The 15542-nt window shown below is 48.3% G+C and overlaps 1 protein-coding gene across 4 annotated transcripts in view; it reads right to left on the bottom strand.

Moving 5' to 3' along the window:
• Positions 1-4837: 4837 nt before the first annotated feature.
• The window catches only part of Pnpla1 (patatin-like phospholipase domain containing 1), a 32023-nt gene continuing 21318 nt past the window's right edge, over positions 4838-15542 (bottom strand). For 2 of the 4 annotated variants that reach the window (XM_006524581.4, XM_006524582.4), the window contains exons 6-10: positions 13518-14210; positions 11583-11667; positions 9499-9621; positions 8198-8297; positions 6518-7088 (exon numbers count right to left, since the gene is read on the bottom strand). In XM_006524581.4, coding sequence (XP_006524644.1) covers positions 7065-7088; positions 8198-8297; positions 9499-9621; positions 11583-11667; positions 13518-14210 — 1025 coding nt within the window. In that variant the 3' untranslated portion in view covers positions 6518-7064. Of the gene's footprint in view, positions 7089-8197; positions 8298-9498; positions 9622-11582; positions 11668-13517; positions 14211-15542 lie in introns of all 4 variants that reach the window. The other 2 variants (NM_001034885.3, XM_006524585.3) reach the window with 2 other exon arrangements.

The raw sequence follows: 15542 nt of genomic DNA, 5'->3' as shown, positions 1-15542 counted from the left end.
GGAAGGAGTAACGTACGTCTTTGAGAGGTGTGCTTCCCTTTGGAGTAGATCCTTTAACAGTTGCTTGTCTCATTCTAGTCATCTTTATAGTAGTCCTGATTCTGTGCTATTGCCTTAATTGCCATCGTCCAGGGCATGAGTGTGTTTGCTGGGAAGGGAAACTGAAACCAGGCATTTCTGCTTTGAAAACTAATTAGGGCTTGTATACAGGATAAGAAGTGTGAAAAAGAGGGACAAAGACTGTTACAGGAACATCAGGAAAGTATGTCAGAAACAGAGAAAGATGTGAGAGCAGGAGTGCGCAGAAAACAAAAACTAGAAAAGGAAAAGAAGAGTCAAAAGGATAAAGAAAAAAAGGAGACCAAAAAGGGGGGTGGAACGGAGATCAAGCCCATCATTAACTGATCTAGAACAGCTTGAACTTTCGAGCTCAGAAGATTCTGAACTAGCTACAGAGGAGGAGGAGGAGCTAGAAGAGGTTGCTGCAGCTTATGAGTCGGAACGGTATGGCCCGATAGAGTCAGCTCCCAGTGTCCCTCCACCTTCTCCACCTTATTCTAAGAAAACAGGAAGTGATACTGGAAGCAGCCACTCCTTTGGTACTCCAGCAGTACGAAGGAAGTTGAGACAGATGTTTCCGGTGTTTGAGGACCAAAATCAGGGTAGATATTATGAACCCTTGGGGCACAAACAAGTAAAAGATTTAGCAGAGTCGGTGAGGACCTATGGAGTCAATGCATCTTTCACCCAATCTCAGGTAGAAAGGCTCGCTCACACTGCTATGACACCCAATGATTGGATGAGTGTTGTTAAAGCATGCTTAACTATGGGACAATATCTAGATTGGAAATCTATCTGGCATAATGTTAGCGCTAATCAGGCCTGTGCCAATGCAGCAACAGGGCAACTGGCATGGAGTTTCGAAATGCTTACAGGACAAGGACAATGGGCAAATAATCAAGTAGGTTATCCAGTGCAGGTCTATGAAAAATTAATAATACAGCTATAAAGGCATGGAAAGGTCTGCCTAATAGGGGGGAAGTATCAGGAAATTTGACAAAAGTAATTCAAGAAATGAATGAGCCATTTTCAGATTTTGTAGCCCGTATGATGGAGGCAGCCAGAAGAATATTTGGTGATTCTGAAGCAGCTATGCCATTGATAGAACAACTAGTTTATGAGCAATGCACAAAGGAGTGTAGGAATACAATAACACCTTGGAAGGGAAAGGGCCTGCAGATGTGGGTGAAGGCATGCAGAGAGATAGGAGGGCCATTGTCTAATTCAGGTCTAGCCGGAGCTGTATTATCGGCTCAGAGATCAAAAGGAATAACTTGCTACAGTTGTGGACAGACAGGACATATACAAAGACAATGCCCTAGGGATAGAAGGAGTAAACCTGAAAAGAAGGTGCCAGGCATCTGCCCAAAGTGTGGTAAAGGAAAGCATTGGGCTAATGAGTGTAGATCGGTCAAGGACATAAAAGGGAGACTGATACTTCAAAATAATATGCAACAGTCAAAAAACGAGACAGGGGGCCCGCGTCCCCAGGGCCCACAAATGTATGGGGCGTTCCAGACCACAGTGTCTATGAGGCCACCCAAAGACCGAGGAGAACCACTCCGGGTTCAGCAGGATTGGACATCTGTGTCACCTCCAGAGTAATTCTTACACCCCAAATGAGATGCTGGAAGGAAAGGAAAAAAGAAAAGGGTGTGGGAAGCCGTTGCAGAGTGGCAGTTACAGAGTGGCAGTTGCAGAGTGGCAGTTGGCTACTGCTGGCCACCACACATACATAGGCAGTAAAGGTTCTTTTGCCAAGATGAGAGAGAAGTTAACCAATAAGATGTAGGCATGCAAATGAGGTGATTAGCATAACCCAAGCACAACCAATCCGGGTGTGAGTCACGCCTCTCCTAGGCCTATATAAGCAGCACCAGTTCTGGGCTTCGGGTCACTTCGCCTCTGCAATCAAGCTCTCCCAATAAACGTGTGCAGAAGGATCCTGTTGCAGCGTCGTTCTTCCTGGCCAGTCGGGTGCTCGCAAGAAAAGGGAAAGGAAAAGAAAGGACAAGTTAAGGTTCACGGTTTTGGGACAAATTGCACCAAGCACCATGGGGACTTGAGGTTTGCAGAGGAACAGGGGGTTTTAAAGATGTGGCACAGAACTCCAGAGAGATAATGAGGCGCTGAATCAGGTGAGAGAGGAGCGCTCTCAATTGGTTTGGGCGAGAGCGTCTGTTTGTGTTTCCTCAGGATCATCGACAACAGCTGTGGTTCCCAGAACGGCTGACCAGAGCAATTTAAGGCAAGCAGAGCTATGAGGACGTGGGTGTTCCTGTGGCTGGGGGTGCTCCCGCTAGTGAGAACTGAAGTGCTCTGTGTTCCTGAAACATTGACGCATTCGGGTGTTTCCTCAATTCTTTACATCTAATGCCAGATTTTAAGCCTTAATGGAACTCGAATAGAACCCATCATTGTTGGCAATTTTAACCTCTTGGCTTACCTCTGCATTTTCCTACTTTAAGGAGTGGGTGAGAGTTGTTCTTTTTGGCGCTGCCATATGCTGTGGATTGGTATTCATGCTTTGGTTGGTTTGCAAGTTCAGATCTCAATAGAAACATGACAAGGTGGTCATCACCCAAGCACTCATGGCCATTGAACAAGGGGCCTCCTCTGAAGTATGGTTATCCATGCTACATAAATAATAGGCATTCGAGTCCTTAGCTCTAGCACCCCACGGGTCTGTGTACCCATTGCACTGGGATGAGTAAGACTCGATTTCCTTGATCAGCCCTTGCACATCGCTGAGGCTATGCCCATTGCACGCGATAGGGTGATCATGGTCTGCCAAAAAACGAGATCCTTCTTGATCGTTGCAAGCTGAAGAGGCTAGCGACTAGATCGTTGGATTAGGCCATAATAATAAAAAAGGAGGAGATGTGGGAAGCCACATATGCCAGTACAAGATGGCGCTGGCTACTGCTGGCCACCGCCCGAAAGTTCGGGTAAACAACCAATGTGCGCATGTGCATAAGGGTTTCACGCCATGTCACAACCCATCCCGGGGAATGTAAATGAGATACTGAAAGCACAACCAATCAGGTATAGACATGACACTCTTAGGCCTATTCAAGCAGCGCCAGTTCTGGGGCTCAGGGTCTTTCGCCTTCTCTATCAAGCTCTCCCAATAAACTTGTGCAGAAGAATCCTGTTGTGGTGTCTTCCTTGCTGGCGAGTCGGATGTCCACACAGTATTGTCGAAGAATGACACCCCCAGACTCCAGCAGTATGTAAACGCAGAGTGTTTTATTCTGCAGAACTCCGGCATTCCATTATCAGAATAGAGACACCCAAGTGAGCTTGCCGGCCTGATTTAAAGCACATTAGGGAATTCCTGGGCAGGTGGCTGACCTCTATGTTAATCTGTTGGGCCCACCTCTAAGGGCATTCTGTTACTGGCTGGAAACTTGCTGGGGAGGTCTGGAAACTGTTACTGAAAAAGTAGCTGAGGAAGTCTGGAAATTGCAGCTGACCCACTGTCCTTGCTTCAGGCCAGGTAGCTGGGATATTACCTGGTCATGAAGGCTGGAGCCTGGGGGATTTTTTTCTATTAGCAATTGACTGTCTTGGGCTTGCCTGGACTTGTGGGAAGCCACATGTGCCGTTGCTGAGTGGCACTGACTACTGCTGGCCACCACGCATAAGATTGGACAAACAACCAATGTGTACATATGCAGTAAAGTTTTTTGCAAAGACACTGCCTGGCCCAGGCATGATAATGAGGTTCTGTAAGGTACTGAGAGTATAACCAATCAGATGTGAGACATGCAAATGAGGTATGATAATGAGGTTCTGTAAGGTACTGAGAGTATAACCAATCAGATGAGGAACATGCAAATGAGGCTTAGTGCATAACCAATCCGGGTGTGAGACACGCCCCTCCTAGGCCTATAAAAGCAGCACCAGTTCTGGGCTCGAGGTCTTTTCGCCTCTACAATCAAGCTCTCCCAATAAATGTGTGCAGAAGGATCCTGTTGCAGCGTCGTTCTTCCTGGCCAGTCGAGCGCACGCAAGATGGACTCGCCCAGTTCTTAGGCCTAGTCTCTTTAACTGCCAATCTGAAGTCTGTCACAGAGTGAACCTAGCCTTCTCAAGCTATGTAAGATCCAGTCCACTAGCAAAGATCCGTGCATGGGCATGTTGATAAATAAAGAGCCAGGTACAGTAGCACAGGCCTTTGATCCCTGCACTGAGGAGGCAGAGGCAGGTGGATCTCAGTGAGTTCAAGGTCAGCCTGGTCTACAGAGTGAGTTCCAGGCCTGCTAGCACTACCTACCAAGACCTTATGCTTGAAGACAAATAAAAAAGGAGGGAATAGCTGGGCGTGGTGGCACACGCCTTTAATCCCAGCACTTGGGAGACAGAGGCAGGCAGATTTCTGAGTTCGAGGCCAGCCTGGTCTACAAAGTGAGTTCCAGGACAGCCAGGGCTATACAGAGAAACCCTGTCTCGGAAAAAAAAAAAAAAAAAAAGAGGGAATTAAAGGGACTAATAAAAGTTAACAGAGTCAGCAAATGAGAACACAGGATGCCCAGCTGTACCTTCCCCCAGCCTTGAGCAGGCTGGCTCAGACCTCACTTGCCACAGCCAGCTAACCCACCTAGGGTGGTAAAGTCTATTGCCCTGCCTCAACTGCAGCTTTCCTCCAGGATGCCACTACCTGCTGAGAGGCTGAACCTGTTCTCCTGGTACTGTTAGATCTAGTGGGGAAACCCCCACCCAATTTCCGATTTGGCGTGCACCCAAAAAATCACGAAGGACCATCTCTTGATGTAATTACATGAGGACGTTTAATTACGGAGCTCTGGACTGACATGTATCCCACACAGGAGATAACGGATGTCGGACACGAGGCTTGAAAGCTAGGGGTTTTTATGGGGTAAGGGGCTCAGGGGTGTGGAATTCAGCCTAGCGACACACTATTGGCTTATTCAAACATTAACAGAAAGAACACAGGGCATCAGGACTTTGTTCCTGTGGGCTGGGGGCTTATCTTTGTTCACATAGCAACCAGTTGATGTATGACTTTACCTGGCGTCAAGGGGCAATAGACAGAGGGGAGGTTCTGGCCAGATGGTGTTGACTTAAATAATATAGCCCTGCTGGTCCTTGCATACCTTTTTATCTTTACAGTCAAGATGTTCTTAGGAATGCCTTAACAACAGCCCTGCCCTGGCATGCCTGGGGGCTGTTCTGCTTTGTTCTCAGTCCCAGGCAGGGGCGTGGGCTCTTAAACTCACAAGTTACAATATTTTATCTTTCTTCAGTACTATCCTGACAAAGCAAGGAGATCCTGGTGGTGGACTTTATAAGCTCAGACTCATAAATAAACATTGGCCTTAATCAGAAAACCTTGTCTTGGCTCGTTAATTTCTCTCCCAGCCTTTCCCATATAAAACCCCACCTTCCCAGTGGCTGCAGGCGGCTACACCCAGCAAATCTGAATCCAGGTAAATGATTGAGATGTCAGGAACAGCTACCAGGAAAACAATTGTTTGGTGTTTGCCTGAGGTTTCAGTCACAAGGCGTCTTGGGTTTTATCTGCCAACCCTGGAACTGCAATAAACATCTATATTACCTCAAAACAGGGGAAACTAACAGAACCCTAGAGAACCAACAAGGGGGGTTCTGTCTCTTTGGACAGTGGAGGTGCTCAGTTTCAAAGCCAGCATTTGAGGTAAGCACATGCTGGTGTGGCCTGTGGTATGGGCCTGGCTGGGCTGGAGCAATGGGGACCACCTTCTGCAAGACAGGCTGGAGATTGAGGCTTAGAGTGAGACCCATCTTCCAAATCCTAGCCAGAGTGACTCCGCCTTGCAGCAAGCTGCAGGGTACACTTTCTTCACAGCCGCCTTTGGCAAAACATGCCCTCCTTCCCAACGTCAGCGACCAAGAGACTCAGAAGGGTAAGTGTGAAGCCCAGGCAAGTGTGCCACCTGCCTAGAATCTGGTCTATTTGTGCCTGTATCTGCTGAGCCTGTGGTCCAGTCGCCAGGACTGGTTAACACCAGGTCTTGAGTGCTCCTTTGTTCTCAGCTGAGATGCCTATTAATGTAGCAAAGAGGACCAGGCCAGGCACTCAGCATCCCTCAGTCCTAGCTGTTACAGGGTTCTCCAGGCTGGCCTTCCCTGGGCCTCTACCATGAACTCTCCAGCATAGGTGCTGGGCTGCCCTTCCCCCAGCTGCTCTTCCCTATATAATCCAGCCATTTGGCTACATGTTTATTTTACCCTTTACATCTGGTTCTCTTGGCTCCTGACCCTTCTCACATGGCCCACCTCAGGGTCACATTCACTCTGGGCTCACAGATGGCTCTGGCTATTTTCTCCCATGTGTCTTCAATAAACTAGTTCCCCCATACCTGGGAGCAGTCATGTCTTTTTTATTTTTTATTTGATTCAGTGCTTTCATAGAGCCTGCAACAGGTCTGCCAAAGACTTAAAGTGCAAAGGCTAAAGTTGTATCTTAAGTTTTAATTACTGTGCCTAAGAAATCTATGAAACAAAAATGTTTTCAACCTGAAAGTCCCACTTGCTCAGGGACAGATGAACCTATAAGCCCCACTAGCCCAAGGACAGATAACTTCCTGGATACTGGAGGGTGCTAGTTATGTAAGATAGCAAGCTGCTGGTTTCTGCTTCTGTAAACAAGCTTGTTTGCTCCAACAGCACAGATGTGCTTGATCACATGTAGGCAGGAGGTACATAAACAGGAAGTACAGTCAGGATGTATGCTTGCCCCCTGATTGGACAAAAGCAGGATTGTGTCCCTCCTCCCAGATGGATGGACTATGAGTGGTATGTGTTGATGTCTGCCTGTCCATCCAGAGCAGAATGGTGGGAGGATAGCAAGACTGGAAGCAGGAGACTCTTCAGACCAGGACACCCAAACTTGGGGGAGTAGACTTTCTGTAGCACTGGATGGCTGAGGGCACCCCTGGTCCCAACAGGCCTCGGGTGGAAGGCTGGACCCAGGTCACTGGGGTCTCTCCTGCTCCGGTTTAGGAGTTCTGGCCACTCACTCCCTAAGAAAGGACAAAGAGTCGTCATTTTGAGTGACGCTTACTTAGGACAAGACCTTCTTCCCAGCATTCTCTCTGTTGTACTCGATCAAAACAAGGGATCTGGGATTGTTACAAAAGGCAGTTTAGGGGTTCACTTTATTACCCCAAGGCCCTTACCTGCTCTGCAAAGGGGGTTCCCCATTGGGAGTGACCTTTCTTTCTTCCTTTCTTCCTTCCTTTCTCCCTCTCTCTCTCTTTCTCTCTTTCTCTCTCTCTCTCTCTCTCTCTCTCTCTCTCTCTCTCTCTCTTTTGTTTTTTGTTTTTCGAGACAGGGTTTCCCTGTGTAGCCCTGGCTGTCCTGGAACTCACTCTGTAGACCAAGCTGGCCTTGAACTCAGAAATCTGCCTGCCTCTGCCTCCCAAGTGCTGTTGTTTTTTATTTTTAAGGCAGGATTTCTCTGTGTGGCCTGGTCCATCCTGGAACTCATTCTGTACACCAGGCTGGCCTTAAATTCAAAGACATGCCTGCTTCTGTCCCTGAATGATGATGGAAACGAAGGTGTGCGCCACCACCGCCCAGCTGGGTAATATCTTAACTAGCAGTTCTCAGCCTTCCGAACCCTGCGACTCTTTAATACAGTTCCTCGTGTTGTGACTCCCAACCATACAATTATTATTTTTAAAAGATTTATTTATATATTATATGTAAGTACACTGTAGTGTGTCTTCAGACACACCAGAAGAGGGCATCAGATTTTGTTACAGATGGTTGTGAGCCACCATGTGGTTGCTGGGATTTGAACTCAGGACCTTCAGAAGAGCAGTCTGCACTCTTAACCACTCACCAACCCCCCATTTTGGAGTTTTTGACATAAGTTCTCATAATGTAGTCAAAGTGTGAGCTTTGAACTCACAGAGATCCACCTGCTTCTCCTCCCCCAAATGCTGGGAATAAAGGTGTGCACCACCACATGCAGCTCTTAGCTGTCCACACAAAGCTGGAGCTGACCATGGCTGTGCCAGAAAGGGAGGGAAGGGCAGAAATGAAGCTACATGCTCAGAGTTGCTACATCCTCCTGAGACAGGAGAGGCAGAGTCACTCTTGGGTGACATCCAGGGGACTTCCATACCTCGGGGTAGCTGTAGTCTTGGATCCGGCTGGGATGAGGTTTATAGGTGACCCAAACTCTCTTGGGGAGTACAGGAAAGTTAAGTGGACAAGGTGCAGACCTGGATTGGAGAAGCCAAGGACACATTCGTGAGGGCAAATAAGAAAATCCATTAGAGTCCCAAGCCTAACCTTCACCTGCTGTGTGACCCCAGGGTAGCCCCTTGCCCTCTGTGAGAAATTACAAGGTCCTGCAGAGCCCACCATAGAAGTACTCTTGGCATTTGGAGAGAGGGAGCCTTGAACCTTGACCCTCCAAACACAGGCAGATTCCTAGACTTATCTGTGACATGAGACTCTATACACAGGCAATTGTGAGCCAGCAGGAGGGTCCCAGCATCTACTCACAATGAGGGGTTAATTGACAGCTGAACAAAATACAAGTTCAAGAACCCAAGAGGACCGTTCAGTGCATGCCTCCAATCTGCCCGTCTGAGGTCAGGCCTTGGGACCCACGAGACAGAGCCAACTCCAGAAAATCTGTCCTTTGACCTCTCCAGCACACACTCACGCACACACAGGCACAATCAGCAAGTAAATAAATGTCAAAAATGTTTCAAGACGGGGCTGGTGAGCTGGCTCAGTGGTTAAGAGCGCCGACTGCTCTTCCGAAGGTCCTGAGTTCAAATCCCAGCAATCACATGGTGGCTCACAACCATCCATAACGAAATCTGATGCTCTCTTCTGGAGTGTCTGAAGACACACTACAGTGTACTTACATATAAATAAATAAATAAATAAATAAATAAATAAATAAATAAATAAATAAATAAAATAATGTTTAAAGAGATTTCTACCAAATGGACTAAAGGACGGTCAAAAGCAACTTTCCTGTTTGTCCGAGCAAGGTGTCTGCTGGCCAAAGAATGGCATAAGCTAGATAGGGTGTCACCTGTTTATAATTCCAGGACAGGAGAGTTGGGAGCAGGAGGAGATCAAAAGCTCCAAGTTAGCTTTAGCTGCCCAGTGACTTTGAGGCTAGCCTGGTCTACATGATGAGTTCTGGGACAGTCAGGGCTACTCAGCTCAAAACAACACAACACAACACACAGTTGAGAAGTAGCTAGAAAACCTCCAGGATCCATCTACCCCGACATCTGATGTCTTCTGAAGGATCCCATTCATAGGGTGGCCTGCACTGCACACTCACAGGCTTATGAGCCGGGTCGCCCCTGCTTTTGCAGGTGAGAAAATGGAGACTCAGAGCCCAGATGTTCTAACTGTGAGCGCTGAGCTCTCCTGGCAGAGCCGTCTTTCCCTTACTTCAGTTTGCTAGCCGGCTTCTTGGACTGAGCATTTCGGTGGAAGCACTCTCTGGTGGCATTGGTCTTCTGCTTCCTCTTGAACATCGTTTTTGCCGTATTTGAATCCTCACCAGGACCCTCCCTGGGCAAAGAGACAAAGGAGGTGCTTGTTACAGCAGCCTGAACAGTGTCTGCCACCGTCCAAGTCCTGTTCCAGCTCAGCAGACCCAGTGGCCCTGGCCAAGGTCGATGTCCCCAGAAACACATCTGATTACTATTCACTGTTTATCTGGGCAGTAACCAGACCAAGGAGACAAACAAAGCCCAAACTTACGCCTACTAAACGTAGTTGCAAAGAGGTTAAAAATCACACAAACTTTATGCAAATATATGCTTTACGAATTTTAACTTAAACTGTCAATGTTTTTTAAAAGTTTTTTAACTTTTTATTTATTTATTTATTTATTTATTTATTTTCGAGACAGGGTTTCTCTGTGTAGCCCTGGCTGTCCTGGAACTCACTCTGTAGACCAGGCTGGCCTCGAACTCAGAAATCTGCCTGCCTCTGCCTCCCGAGTGCTGGGATTAAAGGCATGCGCCACCACGCCCGGCTTATTTGTATTTTTTAAAATTTATTTGTTTATTATTATATGTAAGTACACTGTAGCTGTCTTCAGACACCCCAGAAGAGGGCATCAGATCCCATTACAGGTGGTTGTGAGCTACCACGTGGTTGCTGGGAATTGAACTCAGGACCTCTGGAAGATCAGTCAGTGCTCTTAACCTCTGAGCCATCTCTTCATCCCTAAGATTTTTTATTTATGTGCAAGTGTGTCTACATGTAGGACACATTCACAGAGACCAAAAGCGGATGTCAGAGCCTCTGGAGTTGGAGCTGCAGGGCCGTGGTGGGCTGCGCAACGTGTGTGCTGGGAACCGAACTTGGATCGAGTGCTTCTGCAAGAACAGTGTGTGTCCCTAACCGCTGAGCCATCTCTGTACACACCCTCAGTAGTAGATAAAATTTCATAACGGGGTGGGGGGAGATCAGATCCATCCTAATAAGATTGGTGTGAAGCAAATACATGTGTCTATGGAAAAATGCCTGAGAACATGATGGCACACACCTATAATCTCTGAACTCGGAAGGCAGAGACAGGATTGCTCGCTCAGTGCCAGCCCGGGCTGTGCAAGGAGACCCACATCCAACAATAAAATTAAAGAACACAATGTTTCAACCCTGCTTTTCTAAAAGACAAAGTTGGGGGTCGGGGTTGACAGATGCATGACCCCCTTACTGATCTTTCATTGGCCAATCCAACTGTTATCCAACCAACAAGGGAGCCTGGGAAATGTAGTTCTCAGGTACCTCGAAGCACTACAGATCTGCAGGCCAGTGTCACGGCTGTAGAGATAATGATGGAGCGTGTACATTCCACAACCCAGACAACTGAGGCATACTCTTTTGGTTTGGTTTCTGTTGTTGTGGTCAAACACCCTGACAAAGTCATTTAAGGCAGAAAGGGTGTATTTGGTTCACAAATCCAGGCAACTGTCAGTTGCTGATAGGAAGTGAAGGCTGCAGGAACTTGCAACAGCTGGTCTCGTTACACCCACAATCAGGAGCAGAGAGCATCGAACCATGCTCGCCCCTGCTCAGCCCACTCTCTCCTTTTCATTCACTTCAAGGTTATAGTGCTAGGGGCTAAAGCCACGTACCTCCATGGCAGCTCCAACAGAGTCTTTTGAGAGTCCTTTTCTACCGTTAGAGGCTACCCAAGGCTAGGTTGGTGCACCTGTTAGACCATCCCAATTGTGGCTTCATCCAAAATAAGACCCGGGACCTGGAGTGCCTACGCCCCCAATGTCCTAGAACAGGTTGTACCCAGTGTGTGCTGGAGTGAGGGAGAGGGGTGGTATCGCCCCATGGACAGGTATACCCACATAGCGTCCCACTGCGGGAGAGAGAAGAGGGCACCGAGCGTGAGCGGCTGCCCCACAGACTAGGTGATACCCAGGCAGCGGAAAGCGCAGAAACCTCACTTAGCTGGGGCCCCTCCCCTGAGCAAAGGAGAGAACAGTCCTGAGGAAAGAGAAACTTACACCAGCAGAGGCTTGTGGGGGGCTTTCTTCCCGGTACCCGGTGCTGCCGAGCCTGTCAGCTGTGATAAGGCGGGAGACCCTGTAGCTGGAGGGAACACCGGAGTTAAAAGAGCAGGTAGTGGGTACTGACTGGGTCATTTTGCAAATAACAATGGTGAGTGTGTCTGAGAGCGAAGGGCGAGGATGCCAGTTGTAGTGGCTCAGCACCCCTTTAGTCCCAGTACTCGGGAGACAGAAGCAGGTGGATTTCAGAGTTTGAGGCTTGCCTGGTTTACATAGTGAGAGGCAGACTATCCAGGAACCCAATAGTGAGATGCTCTTGTTAAAGGAATTTTATTTTATTTTATTTTATTTGGTTTCTTTTTCTTTTTCCAGTTCTTCGAGGCTGGGTTTCTCTGTGTAGCTTTGGCTATCCTGGAACGAACGCACTCTATAGTCCAGGCTGACCTCAAACTCTGAGATCCACCTGCCTCTGCCTCCCCAGAGCTTACAGCTGCTTGTAACTGTAACTCCAGGGGATCCAGCGCCCTCTTCTGACATCTTTGGTACCAGGTATGGATGTGAACAAGGCACAGAAATATGCACACGAACTTAGTAAACAGAAACTTTTTTTTTTTTCAGACAGGATCTCTCTACGTAGCCCTGGCTGTCCTGTATCCTGATCTAGTTTGTGAACACTAGGCTGGCCATGAACTTCGAGATCTGCTTGCTTTTGCCTCAAAAGTGCTAAGACTAAAGGCAGGGGCCAGCGCATCCAGCAAACATAATTTTTTTTAAACCATTGTGATTTTTTAAAAATTGTATGAGCTGTGGGAGGAATCTCACTAATCCCCAACAAATCAAAATTCAAAACACGTCTGGATGTAGGCATGTACGAATATTTCAAAGAATGAGATTATTTTTAAATAATAAGCAAACAAGCAAGGAAGCAATAAAACCAGCAAAGAATGCTCTCCTCGTATTTAAGAGTCAAGTTATCACATCAGTGGATCTGATGCAGACGGAAGGCTGCAGCTGCTGTGGGCAGACGCCACTGTTCCCGCCCCGTGGTGACGTCAGAGGGCGGGGCCTGAACATCCACCAGCGCGAGGGAGTAAACCACCACCTTGGAATGAAGATTATTATTAGGACCAGTGTGTATATCTCGAGTGAGTGTTCAAATGGAGTCAAAGATGGATACTGGGTGTAGTCCTCAACTGATTTGGGTTTGGTTTTGTGGTTTTTTGGTTTTTTTCAAGACAGGGTTTCTCTGTGTACCCCGATTGTTCTGTAACTTGCTGTATAGACCAGGGTGGCCTTACTCTAAAGAGATCTGCTTGCCTCTGCCTCACAAGGGCTGGAATTATATATTTAATTAAAAATACTTTTTTAAGGCTCATCAGTCATCAAGCTCCAGAGATCTGCCTGTCTTCCTGTCCTCAGCGCTAGAGTTACAGACATGGGCCGCTGTACCAAGCTTTTATGCGGGTTCTGGGGATAAAACTCTGGTTCTCATGAGTTTATTTTTATTGGTTAAAATTTTGTATAAATTGTATGAGTTATAAATATAAATGGCTCTATTATAAGCCTTTAATATCAATATTAAATTTATTTTATTTTATTTAAGATTTAGTGGGTTTGTTTGGTTTTTTTTAGTTGTGTAAATGGGAGGTGTGTGCAAGAGTAGGTGCCCATGGGATCCAGAAGAGGGGACAGACATGCTTTTGAGCCACCCAGTGTCCTGTCCTGGCCACCAAACTGAACTCTGGTCCTCTAAGAGAACAGCAATAGCTCTTAACCACTGCACCATCTCACCAGCCTCTTGGTGGTGGTTTTTGCTGCCAGGGGGAGGGGCTGAGCTTCAAGGTGCAAGGTGTGGAGGCTGCTCAGGTAGATGGCTAATGTCACCCTCAGAACTGGTGTTTCTCGGTTCCGCCAGAGCAGGGAGGGTCATACCTGTGGGTCGTTCTGGGCCTAGATCCTCCACAGGTGGCCCAGCAGGTGGTGTTGAAGGACTTAGGGGCGGAAGTCCAAGTGTTGCCCTGGATGCTGTGGCTCCCTGGGAAGATCTGAGCAGCAGTCTAGGGGACTCGGGTGACCCAATAGGCACAGAGGATCCAGTCTTTGAGCCTCGTGAGTCTGCAGCTGGGAGCAACACAGGTGGCAAGGTAGTTGTGCTCTGCTCGTCAGTGGCAGAGGCCAGAGCATCCTTCATTCCTCGTTCTGTGGCAGAGTCCAGGGCACCCTTCACTCCTCGCTCCGGGTTTGGAGTTTGAACATTTATTGGGCAACTGTCCCTGGGGCCAGTGGGCCTCATTACTGGGACCGGCTGGGCTGGGGATAATGGCGATACAGATGGTTGCTTGGATATAGAGACCCGTAGTGACACGGGTGATTCCACAGACTCCTTGCACCCAGATTCAGGTGTCTGCACTGAGGGGGCGGCTGAGGAATGGCTGTCCTTTCTGTCCTTTTTGGGAGACCCCTGTGCATGGGTTTGTGAGGAGTCTGCTGGGCTTCTCCTCAGGGCTGGCAGGTTCTGCAGACTCGGAGGTGGGGGCTCATGGCCAAGGGCGACCTCTATCTGGCAGTATACTTCAACCCTCGGGAAAATCACTCTCTTGCTGGGAGAGTCAAGGTACGCTGCATCTAAGAGAAACAAGCCACACACAGCAGCGCATCAGATCTGATGTGCACATAGTGTAGTATGGGTGTGTCTGCAAAATCTACATAAATATGATACATGATGGGCACAGCGTGGCCCCAGAACTTGGGAGCTAGGCAAGAAGATTGTAAGGACAGAGATCAGATCGTAGGGGTGAGGGGTGTTGGCGAAGGTTGGGGGGGACCATAAAGGAGCTCCAGGAGCTCCGTTTTTTTGTTTGTTTGTTTGTTTTTCAGACAAGATCTTATGTAGCCCAGGCTAGCCTGGCCTTAAATTTACTACATAGCCAAGGATGACCTTGAACTTCTATTCCTCCTGATCCCACCCCTCCCCCACATTCCCAGTGCTGGGATTACCTCATGCACTACCCTGCTAGGTTTATGAAGTGCTGGAAATTAAACACAGGTCTTCATGCATGCTAGGTAAGTACTCTAATCGAGTCCCGGTCCCAGCCTCTGAAGAAAGACCCAGATGATAGATTATGCATGTATGGGAGGACCTTGTCGGAAAGAGTGCGGGCGAGGCCTGCTGGGCACAGCTGGGAGCAGACTGGCATCGGTCAGCCTCCCCTTTCCCACGCCAGGGAGGCAGGTGGGGCTAACGGCTTCCTAGCTGTAGGAGTAGCTGGGTGTATGAGAGCTTTTGCAAGAGAGGGAGGAGAGACGGGATGAGGATGAGATTGAGGGGTCCAGGGCGGCTTCATCCTGTGTGTGATGAGTGCCTCCCCTCCCCCCTCAACCAAGCAGAGAGCATTCTGACTGCTTTCAAGTGGCAGGTGGGACCGATAGTATGGCTTTGGGTACCAGTAGCTCCTGAACCTGTGCCAGTAGAAAAATCCAAGAAGCCTGGCGGGAGGGAGGGACTCCTGCACGTGAGCTGGCGCCAACGAGCTGGCGCCACCTGGCGGACGACGCGAGCATCACAAGGAGCCCGGGAAGAACCTGGGCTTCCTTTGCATTGAGACAGGAACCCGAGGGTGTAGTTAAGCGGTGTCCCAGATGCAGAGGGTGTGTGTGTATGTGCCTGTCTGGGGAAACAGAGTCGCCTCCAAAATTTACGTATCAAATTATAACATCTTCCCAACCTCAAGTTCCTCACCTTGTCTCGAAAAACAAAAACAAGCCAGGAGGTGGTGGCACACGCCTTTAATCCCAGCACTTGGGAGGCAGAGGCAGGTGGATTTCTGAGTTCAAGGCCAGCCTGGTCTACAAAGTGAGTTCTAGGACAGCCAGGGCTACACAGAGAAACCCTGTCTCAAAAGACTAAAACATATTTTATATATACTTTTTTTCACGGTCTTGGGCAGTGTGGGCTGC

This window comes from Mus musculus, chromosome 17 (assembly GCF_000001635.26).
Source record: "Mus musculus strain C57BL/6J chromosome 17, GRCm38.p6 C57BL/6J".
NCBI lineage: Eukaryota > Metazoa > Chordata > Mammalia > Rodentia > Muridae > Mus > Mus musculus.
Note: the sequence above shows the minus strand (reverse complement) of the source record. Positions and strands in the feature narration are given on the sequence as shown.